The sequence below is a fragment of the Schistocerca gregaria genome, chromosome 3 (genome assembly GCF_023897955.1).
Source record: "Schistocerca gregaria isolate iqSchGreg1 chromosome 3, iqSchGreg1.2, whole genome shotgun sequence".
Taxonomy (NCBI): Eukaryota; Metazoa; Arthropoda; class Insecta; order Orthoptera; family Acrididae; genus Schistocerca; species Schistocerca gregaria.
The window spans coordinates 235964568-235977871 of NC_064922.1; the positions used below are offsets into that span (position 1 = coordinate 235964568).

Consider the following 13304-nt stretch of genomic DNA (forward strand, 5'->3'; position numbering starts at 1 on the left):
AACAACTTAAACATTAGTGTCATTTTGTGTAATGTAATATCTTGTACAGACATCTTTTATTAACTTGACACGTTCCACATCATTACAAAATGTCGTATTCATGATCTATGAAACATGTATTAATCTAATCTAATCTACTCTAATTTAATCTGTGCAGCGAACCAGATGGAAGTCCTGTAGGTCCAGTTGCTAGAGTCTTCCGACCAACTAGATAAATATATGTTTCATACCACAAGAATCTAAAAACTACACTCGATTCTTCAGGGCTGTTCTTATTGCTGCTAAGTAGTTTATCCCTCTTGGATGCAGAAAGGAACATATACTACAGTCGAATGATCATTATAAACAACTTTATAAACTCGTGACAGCGATATTGCAGGCGACCTCCTCCAAAGTCTTGACGCTGCTGGAAGAGTACAGTGATGTGAGATGGTTGAAAATGTAAACTTCAGAGATTGAAATACGTCATTTTCACATGCCACCTAGCGCGAATGTCAGGAGCTAACAGTGTTAGGCGGGAATAAAAGATTAGATTAGATTAGTTTTCGTTCCATAGATCCGTGTTGAGGAGATCCTCGTGGATGTGGAACATGTCACCTTTTTTTAAATTTTTTTTAAGCTGAAATAACAATACTAATAGTATAAATATATACAACACATCATTTGTTTCTATTAAAAAATTCGTCAATGGAGTAGAAGGAGTTGGCCACTAGTAAGTCTTTCAGGCACCTTTTAAACTGATCTCTATTTGTAACTAATTTTTTTATGTTTGCTGGCAAATTATTGAAGATGAGTGTTCCTGAGTAGTGGACCCCTTTTTGAACTAAAGTAAGTGCTTTTAAGTCCTTGTGCAGATCATTTTTGTTCCTGGTATTGTATGTATGAACTGAGCTGTTTGTTGGAAAAAGAAATATATTATTTAGGACAAATTTCATTAAGGAGTAAATATACTGTGAGGCAGTAGTTAGTATATCCAGTTCTTTGAAGAGGTTTCTACAAGACGTCCGTGAGTTTACTCCACAAATAATACGTATTACACGCTTTTTGACTGTGAAAACTTTTGTTTGACTTGAAGAGTTACCCCAAAATATTATATCATATGACATTATGGAATGAAAGTAGGCAAAGTATGCAAGCTTTTTCACTTTTATGTCGCCTATGTCTGCTAACACTCGAATTGCAAATACAGATTTGTTAAGGCGTTTCTGCAGTTCTGTGGTTGAAGATATACTGCATTCAGTGCTGTATTAAATATTCCTGTAATTTAATTACCGTTTACTTTCCTATAACTAATTTACAAACAGTGCAGAAGAAGCACCAGTATCACATATGCCTAAGTATGAAAATTGTGGACGTGGTCCAATCCTGCTGTGTAAGGCACACCGAATTATTCGCCAGATATATCCAGCATGAGAGATCACACTTGGTGCGGACATGAAGCAGTAAATTTTCTTCTTCAGTTCGCTTCCTTTTGTGTGTGTGTGTGTGTGTGTGTGTGTGTGTGTGTGTGTGTTTGCGCGCTAGAGAGAGAGAGAGAGAGAGAGAGAGAGAGAGAGAGATTTCTATACAATAGTTAAAATTGTCAGGTTGTAGCAAGTAAAATGAAAGTAAAATGTGTAGATACCGATAAAACCGTTGCAACAATCTGACAGGCACGCTATGGATGAGTTTTCTGTATAAAAATGAGGAGTGTCACATAGGGCAAACTGACCGAGTGAGGCGGCGCAGTGGTTAGCACCCTGGACTCGCATTCGGGAGGACCACAGTTCAAACCAGCGTCCGGCCATCCTGATTTAGGTTTCCCGTGACTTCCCAAAATCGCTTCAGGCAAATGCCAGGGTGGTTCCTTTGAACGAACGCAGCCGTTTTCCTTTCCTGTCTTTCCCTAAGCTTGTACTCTGTCTTTAATGACTTTGTTGTCGACGGGACGTTAAATGTTAATCTCCTCTTCCTCCTCCTGCTCCTCCCAACAATGAGACACACAAAAGAAATTCTGCGTCCCCTCCTATAGTAGATAGATTTTATGAAAAGATGGAATTCGAAAGAGAAGATGGTTAGCAATCTTGAGTAAAATCCTCAGCCTTCCACGTGAAAATTTAGAAAGTTACGTTTAAAAAATCTCAAAAAGCAGCACAAAGTTCACTGAAGTGTCTAACATATGATGAAGGGCAACATTCTGATTATCAATTTTCCGAAGTTAGTTTCTACACAACATAATACAGAATTATACTTACTCGTGCAGCGAGCACTTCGGTAACCATAGTCGCAGGAAAACGAAGTTCCTTATCAGGATTGGTAACTGTGTGATACCCAAGTACGACGTTTGTATGAGTCCCTTTCCAGAATTATATTTCGGCAGATTTGGTTGTGAGGAAGTATTCAGCGGAAGCCATTTTGTTTCTTGAGACTTGCCTGCAATACAAACATTGCAGGTCAGATACCTGATTATGCAGCGGATATCGAAGGTGTCTGAAGACAAAGAAAGTATTGGTCCCATCCTGAGTGAGAGATAAAGTGTATTATATTTTTTTGTATAATAAGAGAATATTTCAGCGTTATTACAAGTGGAAAATGGCCCCGTGCTCCTCAATCTAATGATCTCTGGTTATAGCCACAAGTAGAACGTGGAAGGACATTTTCCTCTGCTGTCCATAATGTTTTGGAGGCAGCATCAATGCAACAATATTCTCTGCAGATATCACACTCTTTGCAGGCTGTGACGGTAGAAAAGTCATCTGCTCACTTTGCTTAAGGATTACTGTTCACTTGGGTACGTGTCATTCAATATTTCTATCACAATGTACTTTTATTTCCTGTCATTACATACTTTTCTAACAAGCGCTGATGTTTTTCATTTAACGTAAAGACTGCAAAAGTTCAAGACGCTACAATTTTACATGTATTACAGCGCATGGAAGAGCCAGGTGTATTGTGATCGCGAAAAATTATTTGTAAAATTTCAAGTAACTCGTTCCGGATTTCAATCTTCATGATACAGGGACTCACACGGTCCTCAATGGTGGGGAAAGAGGAGGTATAGGCTTAATATTTATTCAGTACTAGCTACCTATCCCAGATTCGCAAGGTTAGCGCTAAGTGTTTCCTGCTAGACTACTGGTGTGGTGTAGCGTAACAAATTGTACAGGGGGTAAGGCAATTGCTTATAACATACAACGCTCGTGTACAGAAAGTCGAGACGAACACTTTGATATACACTGAGGGGACTAAAGTCATGGGACATCTCCTAATATCGTGTCGGATCTCATTTTGGCCGGCGTAGTGCAGCAACTCGATGTGGCATGGACTCAACAAGTCGTTAGAAGTACGCTGTAGAAATACCGAGCCACGCTGGGCTATAGCCATCCATAACTGCGTAAGTGTTGCAGATGTAAGATTATGTGTACGAACTGACCTCTCGATTATATCCCATAAATGTTCGACGGGATTCTTGTCTGTCGAGCTGGGTACCCAAATCATTCGCTCGAATTGTTCAGAAATTTCTTCAAATCAATGGCGAACAATTGTCGCCCGGTGACAAGACGCATCCTAGTTTGGGAACATTAAGTCCATGAATGGATGCAAATAGTCTTCAAGTAGGCGTACATGACCATTTTCAGTCAGTGATCGATTCAGTTGGACCAGACAACCTAGTCCATTCCATGTAAATACAGCCCACACCATAACACGAGGCGCGTTTTTTAAGTAAGGTCCATTTTGTTGTAGACACTAGTAATTCGCGTGCACACCGCAACGAGCGCGTTCGTCGTGTACCGGCATGCCTCGGGAACAACTGTGCTCAATTTCAGCTCTGTAGATAATCTGTACGGTTCAGTTCTGGGCTTTAAAAATGTTTAAGACTATCAACTCGCCCGCCGCGCGTGAGGTTCGCTCAGTGATACGATTTTTGTCAGCAAGGAACCTGTCAGCTGCAGAAATTCATCGACAGATTTGCGAAGTGTACGGTGATACTGTTATGAGGGAAATAAAAGTGCGTAAGTGCGTACGAGAATTCAAAGATGGCCGTGACGACATCCATGATGAGGACAGCTCCGGTCTGTAGACGATTTGGTGGCTTCAGCTCAAGCAAGGATTCGTAAGAACAGGGGCTTCACAATAAAAGGTCTCTGAAACGAATTTCCTGATGTGTCGAGATCAGTGCTTTACAACATTGTTTCTGAACACGTAAAGTTTAGGAAACTGTGCTCTCATTGGGTCCCGAAACTCCTAACAGAGGATCACAAAAAACAAAGATTTGAGTGTGCAATGAATTTCTTGACTCATTATCACAATGAAGGTGACGGCTTCTTGAGTCAGATCGTAACTGGAGACGTAACATGGGTTTCGCATATCACGCCCGAATCGAAGTAACAGAGCGTGGAATGAAGAAACACACACTCGCCTGTAAAGGTGAAGGCCAAACAGACTCTGTCCTAGCGCAAAATCATGGCCTCCGTATTTTGGGATAGGCATGGTGTTTTGTTGGTCGACTTCATGCAACGAGGAATCACTATCAATGCAAAAGCATACTGCCAAACCCTGAGAAAGCTACGTAGAGCGATGCAAAACAAAAGACGCGGCTGCTGACAAACGGAATTGTCCTTCTCCATGACAATGCAAGACCTCACACCGCATGTCAGACCTGCGATTTATTGGACAGTTTTGGCTGGGAAGTTTTAGACCACCCACCCTACAGTGCTGATCTTGCGCCGAGCGATTGTCATCTGTTCCTCCACCTCAAACAAAACCTCAGTGGCAACCGTTACAATGATGAGAACGAGGAGAAAACGGCAGTGAACTCTTGGTTATCGAATCAGGCGGCAAGTTTTTATGAAGAGGGTATTTTAAAATTGGTTGAGACGTATGATACGTGTTTCAACAAACTTGGCAACTACGTTGAAAAATAGAGTGAAGTATGCACTTTCTGATAATAGATTTACTTTTTTTAAATAACCTTTCCTTGTGTACTTATGTTCAAACGGACCTTACTTAAAAAACACGCCTCGTAGAACCACCACCAGCTTGCACAGTGCCATGTTGACAGCTTGGTTCCATGGCGTCTGCGCCACATTCGAACTCTAGCATCAGCTCTTACCATATGAAATCGGGACTCATCTGACCACGTCACGGTTTTCCAGTAGTCTGGGGTCCAGCCGATATGGTCATGAGCCAATGAGCGGCGCTACAGGCGATGTCTTGCTGTTAGCAAAGGCACTCGCGTCGGTCGTCTGCTGCCACAGCCAATTAACGCAAAATTTCGCAGCAGTGTCATAACGGATACGTTCGTAGTACGCCGAACATTTGATTTCTGCGGTTATTTCAAGCCATGTTGCTTGTCTGCTATCACTGACAACTCTACACAAACACTGCGGATCTCGGACATTAAGTGAAGGCCTTCGGTCACTGCTTTGTTCTGGTGAGAGGTAATGCCTGAAAGTTGCTATTTTCGGCACTCTCTTGACACTGTAGATCTCGGAATAATGTATTCCCTAATGATTTCCGAAATGGAGTGTCCCATGCGTCTAGCTTCAGCAATTATTCTACGTTCAAAACCCGATGATTCCCGTCGTGCGGCCATAATCAGATCGGAAACCTTTACATATAAATCGTTGTTGTTGTTGTGGTCTTCAGTCCTGAGACTCGTTTGACGCAGCTCTCCATGCTACTCTATCCTGTGGAAAATTTTGCATCTCCCAGTACTTACTGCAACCTACATCCTTCTGAATCTGCTTAGTGTGTTCATCTCTTGGTCTCTCTCGACGATTTTTACCCTCCATGATGCCCTCCAATGCTAAATTTCTGATCCCTCGATGCCTCAGAACATGTCCTACCAACTGGTCCCTTCTTCTAGTCAAGTTGTGCTACAAACTCCTCTTCTCCCCAATTCTATTCAATACCTCCTCATTAGTTATGTGATCTACTCATCTAATCTTCAGCATTCTTCTGTAGCACCACATTTCGAAAGCTTCTAGTCCCTTCTTGGGTCAAATGGCTCTGAGAACTATGGGGCTTAACATCTTAGGCCATCAGTCCCCTAGAACTTAGAACTACTTGAACCTAACCAACCTAAGGACATCACACACATCCATGGCCGAGGCAGGATTCGAACCTGCGATCGTAGGAGTCGCGCGGTTCCGGACTGAAGCGCCTAGAACCGCTAGGCCACCGCGGGCGGCTCCCTTCTTGTCCAAACTGTTTATCGCCCATGTTTCACTTCCATACATGGCTACACTCCATACAAATACTTTCAAAAGCGACTTCCTGACACTTAAATCTATACTTGATATTAACAAATTTCTCTTCTTCAGAAACGCTTTCCTTTCCATTGTTAGTCTACATTTTATATCCTCTCTACTTCGACCATCATCAGTTATTTTGCTCCCCAAAGAGCAAAATTCCTTTACTACTTTTAAGTGTCTCATTTACGAATCTAATTCCCTCAGCATCACCCGACTTAATTCGACTACATTCCGTTATCCTCGTTTTGCTTTTGTTGATGTTCATCTTATACCCTCCTTTCAAGACACTGTCCATTCCGTTCAACTGCTCTTCCGAGTCCTTCGCTGTCTCTGACAGAATTACAATGTCATCGGCGAACCTCAAAGTTTTTATTTCTTCTCCATGGATTTTAATACCTACTTTGAATTTTTCTTTTGTTTCCTTTACTGCTTGCTCAATATACAGATTGAATAGCATCGGGGAGAACCTACAACCTTGTCTCACTCCCTTCCCAACCACTGCTTCCCTTTCATGCCCCTCGACTCTTATAACTGCTATCTGGTTTCTGTACAGTACCAGTTTTTCCATTCGTCTGTAACGAATTCGCGTTAGTATTTTGCAGCTGTGACTTATTAAACTGATAGTTCCATCTCTATTAATTTCCCTATAGGCAATATTTATCTTACCCCTGGTGAGATAAGCCTCTACAGCCTTACATTGGTCCTCTAGCCATTCCTGCTTAGCAATTTTGCATTTCCTGTGAATCTCATTTTTGAGACGTTTGTATTCCTTTTTGTCTGATTCATTTACTGTATTTTTATATTTTCTCCTTTCATCAATTAAAGCTCTCCCTGAAACTCTGTACAACCTCTGGTTCTTTCAGTTTATCCAGGCCCCATCTTCTTAAATTCCCACCTTTTTACAGTTTCTTCAGTTTTAATCTACAGTTCATAACCAGTAGATTGTGGTCAGAGTCCAAATCTGCCCCTGGAAATGTCTTACAATTTCAAACGTGGTTCCTAAATCTCTGTCTTACCATTATATAATCTATCGGATACCTTCTAGTATCTCCAGGATTCTTCCACGTATATAACCTTCTTTTATGATTCTTGAACCAAGTGTTAGTTATGATTAACTTATGCTCTGTGCAAAATTCTACCAGACGGCTTCCTCTTTCATTTCTTACCCCCAATCCATATTCACAAACTATGTTTCCTTCTCTCCCTTTTCCTACTCTCGAATTCCAGTCAGCCATGAGTATTAAATTTTCGTCTCCCTTCACTACCTGAATAATTTCTTTTATCTCATCCTACATTTCATCAATTTCTTCATTATCTGCAGAGCTAGTTGGCATATAAACTTGTACTACTGTAGCAGGCGTGGGATTCGTATCTATCTTGGCCACAATAGTGCGTTCAATATGCTGTTTGTAGTAGCTTACATGCACTCCAATTTTTTTATTCATTATTAAACCTACTCCTGCATTACCCCTACTTGATTTTGTATTTATAACCCTGTATTCACCTGACCAAATGTCTTGTTCCTCCTGCCACCGAATTTCACTAATTCCCACTATATCTAAAATAAATCACCAAGTACAAATGACAGCTTCGCCAATGCAGTAACCGTTTATACCTTGTGTACGCGATAATTCGCCTTCTCGATGTGTGCAAATCATTGCCACGATGTGTGCAAATCATTGCCATCTTATGATTTGTCACTTCAGTGTAAGTTATACAGGGTATAAAGGTAACTGTTTGAAACGTACAACAGTGGTGTAGAGGAAGTCGATACGTGGTCATCAAGTAGGGAAAGCACCACGAATTGGCCTACAAAAGTCAAATAGGATTCAGTGCATAGAAGTTGTACGAGATTTTGAATATTCTCTCGTCGTAAGCTCGTAAACTATTGGTTCTAGAGATAAAAAAAAATCATTAGGATTTTGTTTCTGGAAAATTTATGTTTGTTTAGTGTTTTCGCTAGAGGCTGCGATTTTCGAGTTACTCGTGGAAAACGTACAGAAGTGGTCTTCAAACGCATCCCCAGTCATCTCCCCCGGTCATGATTTTTGATTTGCTGTTTCCGGCACTGCCTCTTACTCCTATATAAAAATTTGAGATTACACGAATAACTTAGTACATTCGAGCTTGTTTGGTCTTCATTTTCTGGGATATTACCAAGCCAGCGGTTTAGTCCTGCCCTTATAAACCGTAAAACAGACGCTCGTGTAAATTTTACCTCACAATTTTGTGAATTTTGTCTGCATAAAATGAACAATTAAACCGTTTTGTTGGTTTAACCTTGTTTGTACGAGATTACTATGCTTTTAGGGGGTAGGTTGAGATCTGCTTGTAAATATAGTTAGTTTATGCATTAAGTTTACAAAAGTATTTTCTTCCTTCAACATCCTCAAGGGAAAGTTTAAATTATTAATGTTAACAAAACAGCCGACTGAGCCAGCAGCGTAATAGCCCAGTCAATGAAGACCAAAGAAGGTCGAATATGGGAAATAATTCGAGTATTCACAAATTTTTGTGCATTGGTAGGAAGGAGTGTTATGAACAATATCCTAAGGATCTTGACCGGTGGGGAGGTGAGTGTGGGATGGTGGGTGTGTTTGACGGTCACTTTTGTACACTTTTCTTGTACAACTCGAAAACGTTAGCTTTAGCGAAAACTTATCCCAGTATAAAATTAAACCACTTGAAATTTCCTACCAAAAAGTTTATATTCGTTTAATCTCTAGTATCAAATGTCTGCGCGCAGAGAGCGGGAGGATACTGAAAATACGCTGTAGCTTAGGTGGTTTTTTAGGCCACTTTGTGATAGTTTCTTGATTTGGTGGACCACAATAGTCCTGTATAAAAGTGTTCGTCTCGACTTTACCTACACCACTGTGTTAGGTTGTAAGCAATTATTGTTTACATTCTGTATACGCAAATCCTCATCGTGATCAGTCAATCTGTTAGTGAAAACCGTATCAAAATCCCTGCAGTTATTTATGAGATTTGACTTCACATACAGAACGAAAAACGCAGTCTATAATACGTATAGACTGTCGCACAGTTTTAGCAGTTGTCTTCGATCCTACGAAATAGCAGAGTAGCATTGCTGCAGTAGGAGTTTTTTAAGTTTATTTCCACTGATTCACGGTGAGAGGTATTAATTCGGCAATATCCCTGATCATTTTTGCTCTAATCGTATAGGTTTTCCTCCTTCTTTCTATTTCCCTACTTCTTTTAATTTTCAGTGACAACCTAACACTGGTGTATTAACAAGAATATTTCTTGAGAATAACCTGTTGAATACCCAGGAATTAGTTTTAAAAATAATGTAATTTCTAATCATTAAATAAAAATGGTGGCTTGCTTATTAATATTAATGTAATATATATATATATATATATATATATATATATATATATATATATATGCTTAGTTCATGCACACCATGCCGCTATCAAAACATTCTACCTAAAAAAAAAAAAAAAACTACAGTTACTGCATATTCACTAATAATTAAAAACACAATAAGTTTTATGTAATGTCTGTAAAATTTAGTTAATGGTACAATATACGTTCTGAGACTAACTGTATGAAATATATATAAAGTGGCAGCTTTAGAACATCTCTCCATCTTGTAAACATTTCTGCCGTCCATGCAGCGATTTCCGGGCCAGGTAGCGCAACTACACATTCATTGAATTGCTGTACGACATGAAAGTTGTATGCATCAAAGTTATGATTTACCTGCAATGATCCGCGGTTTAATATATGTATGTCACAACTGTCTATCTGGAGTGCAATAATTTGTTTAATCGCAAAAATGGAGTTTGACATGCGCACCGAATCTTTTCGTTTGCACGTGATCACTAGTTCCCAAGGCATGATTAGTTTTATTAGCCTTTCTGTCCATCTGTCAAATAACCACATGGCTGCTGTCATGTCGAACTTTTTGACAGCTGTAATATCTAGCTCCGGTTCGGAACAAGTCGTCATTAGTCGGAAGACTGCAATAGCAAAACTGTTCTGTGTTAGTGTTTACTGTAGGTACCTTGTAGCGCTTTCTGATTCGTTTGTCTCAAAACATGTGTGAAGCACTTCTGGACCCATTACGAAAACTAACTACGACTCCTCAGAGGTTTGCCTGCATACGGGGTACAGGGAGGAAAGTAAATCTTTATAAAGGTCGCATACTTCCGTTTGGCAATATGTCAGTGCTTGAAGAACTCATAGGCGTTAAAATTTACAGATTTTATAAACACGTTACTAGGCAATAAAGTTACAAAATAAGAAGTTTTTAAACCACCTACAGAGAGAGAGAGAGAGAGAGAGAGAGAGAGAGAGAGAGAGAGAGAGAGCAAGCTACAGCTTTTAACTGCACTTGGAGGAAACCAAATTAACTTCAAAACTATACGATGCAAAGAATGCAAACTGTTCAACTACTCTGCCAAGTTTTGCAGCGGTTATGCTATGAATTACACCACTTCAAAAATTGCTGAAATATTCGAAATGTCACCGCGACAATTGTTCACTTCTCACTTAATAGACCCTTACTCAGAAAGTATTAAAATTTGGGGCCACATATTCGTAAATTTTACCTTCGTTGTTTAGCAGACACCAAATTTGAAAAAATCCTTAATGGTCGAGAGGGGACCATCTCTAAAACTAGACCACTTGACATGGAATCACCCATTTAGGTATATGCATATCGGCCATACAGTGCTTGACTCAAGCATGTTTCATCGTATTTTCCTGTGTGAGGAAAATATTGGAATTCCACTCCGCACTGTGGAGAATCATGCTGTTTCGTATCTTCCAACGTAGTTTTCATTGCCGCCCTCTACTTTCTCCTTCCGGCCATCCTTTAATTTGACATAACTTAATTTGAAACGTAATTAGTATCTTATTTTTAAACACGTTATTCGTTAGCGCTTTCTGCATCTTTACTTCGAAGAAACGAAACCAATCTCTTTCCTCTTCAAAGTGACTGTGCATAGTCACACGATGGCCAGGTCCATGCTTGGCTACGTCCAGTAACAGAATTTCGGTTCATTGTGGCCGAGCGGTTCTAGGCGCTTCTGCCCGGAACCGCGATGCTGCTGCAGTCGCAGGTTCGAATCATGTCTCGGGCATGGATGTGTGTGATGTCCTTGGGTTAGTTAGGTTTAAGTAGTTCTAAGTCTAGGGGACTGATGACCTCAAATGTTAAGTCCCATAGTACTTAGAGCCATTTGAACCATTTTTCAGTTCATTATAAACAAAATAATGTGGTAGGCTAATGAGTTTCTGTTAGGTATTTCACATACTTACACCAATAAACTGAGCAGAAGAATGACGCACAATGAACTGCACAATCAGTTGGATACACTGAATGATCTGATTATCAAATGATTAATTATCTTGAGATGGCCACGTTGACATGCTGCACATTAACTACGGACCGAAGTAACAGGAGTCGCATATACTCGTACAATATTTTGTACTTAACAGAAAATTACTGTTTTGACCTTCTGCGAAGTACATATAAACTATATGAGATCCATGTTACTTGTACTCGCACATAAGGTAAAGTATAAGGCTGTGAGCATCTGAAGATTGTATTCGGTGACAGAAAGTGATAGTTTTGGTAAACGAACTGTACAAGTGCAGCTGCCCTTTCACTCTTCGGCACTTCTATAGCAGCAGGACATAATGTTGAAGCTAAAATTGTGCGCAAATAATCAGTAAACTTAATTCAACTTCATCAGAGATGCAACCGATAGGGTGAAGCTCACAAATATCGCCTACCCTAATTCCCGCTTATGAGACATACATGAATCTGGAGATTAAATAAGTACTACAAGTACTGTTCTTCAGTGTTCAGCAGTAATTTCCTTCCATATCTTTCCTACGTGAAATTATTTTGCCTCGTTTGTAGAAACTGAAAACTGAAGTTTTCGAAAACATCCGTAATTTCACCTACTAGAAGCAACATGTGGCACAGAGGGGATTTTGGGACAGTTAACCTAATATTTGTTAGCGCTTTAAAATTCAAAATATCTATTCCACCAAAAATTTTGTTGTGATGATACTAAATCTACGACTAAGAGATAAATGATTTCGTCTTTACGATATAACAGTATGCTCTTCTTCAGTGAAAGATAATTAATATTTACTTACCACGTTAAACAAAAGCCATAGACGATAGTTTGTTCTGAAACATTCGTGGTCTTTAAAATATTCGTATACAAAAAGTAATATATACGCCCTCAGTCTTCCGAAGCAATGTTTGGGTTGCAGCTTCTATGAGTAGTAACTCTGATCAGAGATAGTAAACAAATATCTTCAGGTCTTCAGGGAAAGCAGAGGGGAAGGAAGAGAAATAAATACTTTTGTCTTTCAAATAAGTTACGAAATATTTTTCTTGTTGAATCTAGCTCTCTTTCGTCCCTAATGACTACGTTGTCGTCGATGGGATGTTAAACCTTAATCTTCTTTACTTCTTCCTAGTTCTCTGGTTGGCAATGTATTAGTCAGCGGTCGTACCTAGACCTCTTTCCGTTAGATGGGAGAGAAGGTGCAACTGATGTTTAGTGCCATGTTTCTTGAATAAATGTGTTGTGTTAATCTCATTTTACAATTAAACTCTTCACGAACTGATATCCGGGAGTAACAAATATTAATTATTGGAATGTGGAATGGGTGCAGAGTACTACGTTGTTTGCTGAGTGACCTACACTGCTGGGAAATAAAACTGCATCACCATGAAGCGACCACGGACGTCACCAGCATTAAATAATGGTAGCGGGGGGGGGGGGGGGGGGGGGACTACGACTCAATCGCGATAGACGGGAAATCCGAGTTCGAGTTGCATTCCGGTACAAATTTTCATTGTCATAATTCCAGTATACAGCTGATGGTAGTCCATATTCGTAAATACGAATACATTTCATGTATTTCATGTCGGCTCTTTGCATGTCCGCAGGAACTCGGAATCGTAATTCGGAATAACATAGGCACTGCAATATCGTATATATTTTAATGGCACTTAAAACTCCTAAAGCATGTCAATTTAAGCTTGGATTAACACGTGTTTTGAGATTACCG

General features: G+C 39.9%; 1 protein-coding gene across 1 annotated transcript in view; it reads right to left on the bottom strand.

The window, feature by feature from the left end:
* The window catches only part of LOC126354689 (uncharacterized), a 59059-nt gene extending 46539 nt beyond the window's left edge, over window positions 1-12520 (bottom strand). Inside the window, exons 1-2 of the mRNA XM_050004497.1 lie at window positions 12378-12520; window positions 2235-2412 (exon numbers count right to left, since the gene is read on the bottom strand). Of these exons, the coding sequence (XP_049860454.1) occupies window positions 2235-2261 (27 nt within the window). The 5' untranslated portion in view covers window positions 2262-2412; window positions 12378-12520. The remainder of the gene's footprint in view (window positions 1-2234; window positions 2413-12377) is intronic.
* Window positions 12521-13304: the final 784 nt, after the last annotated feature.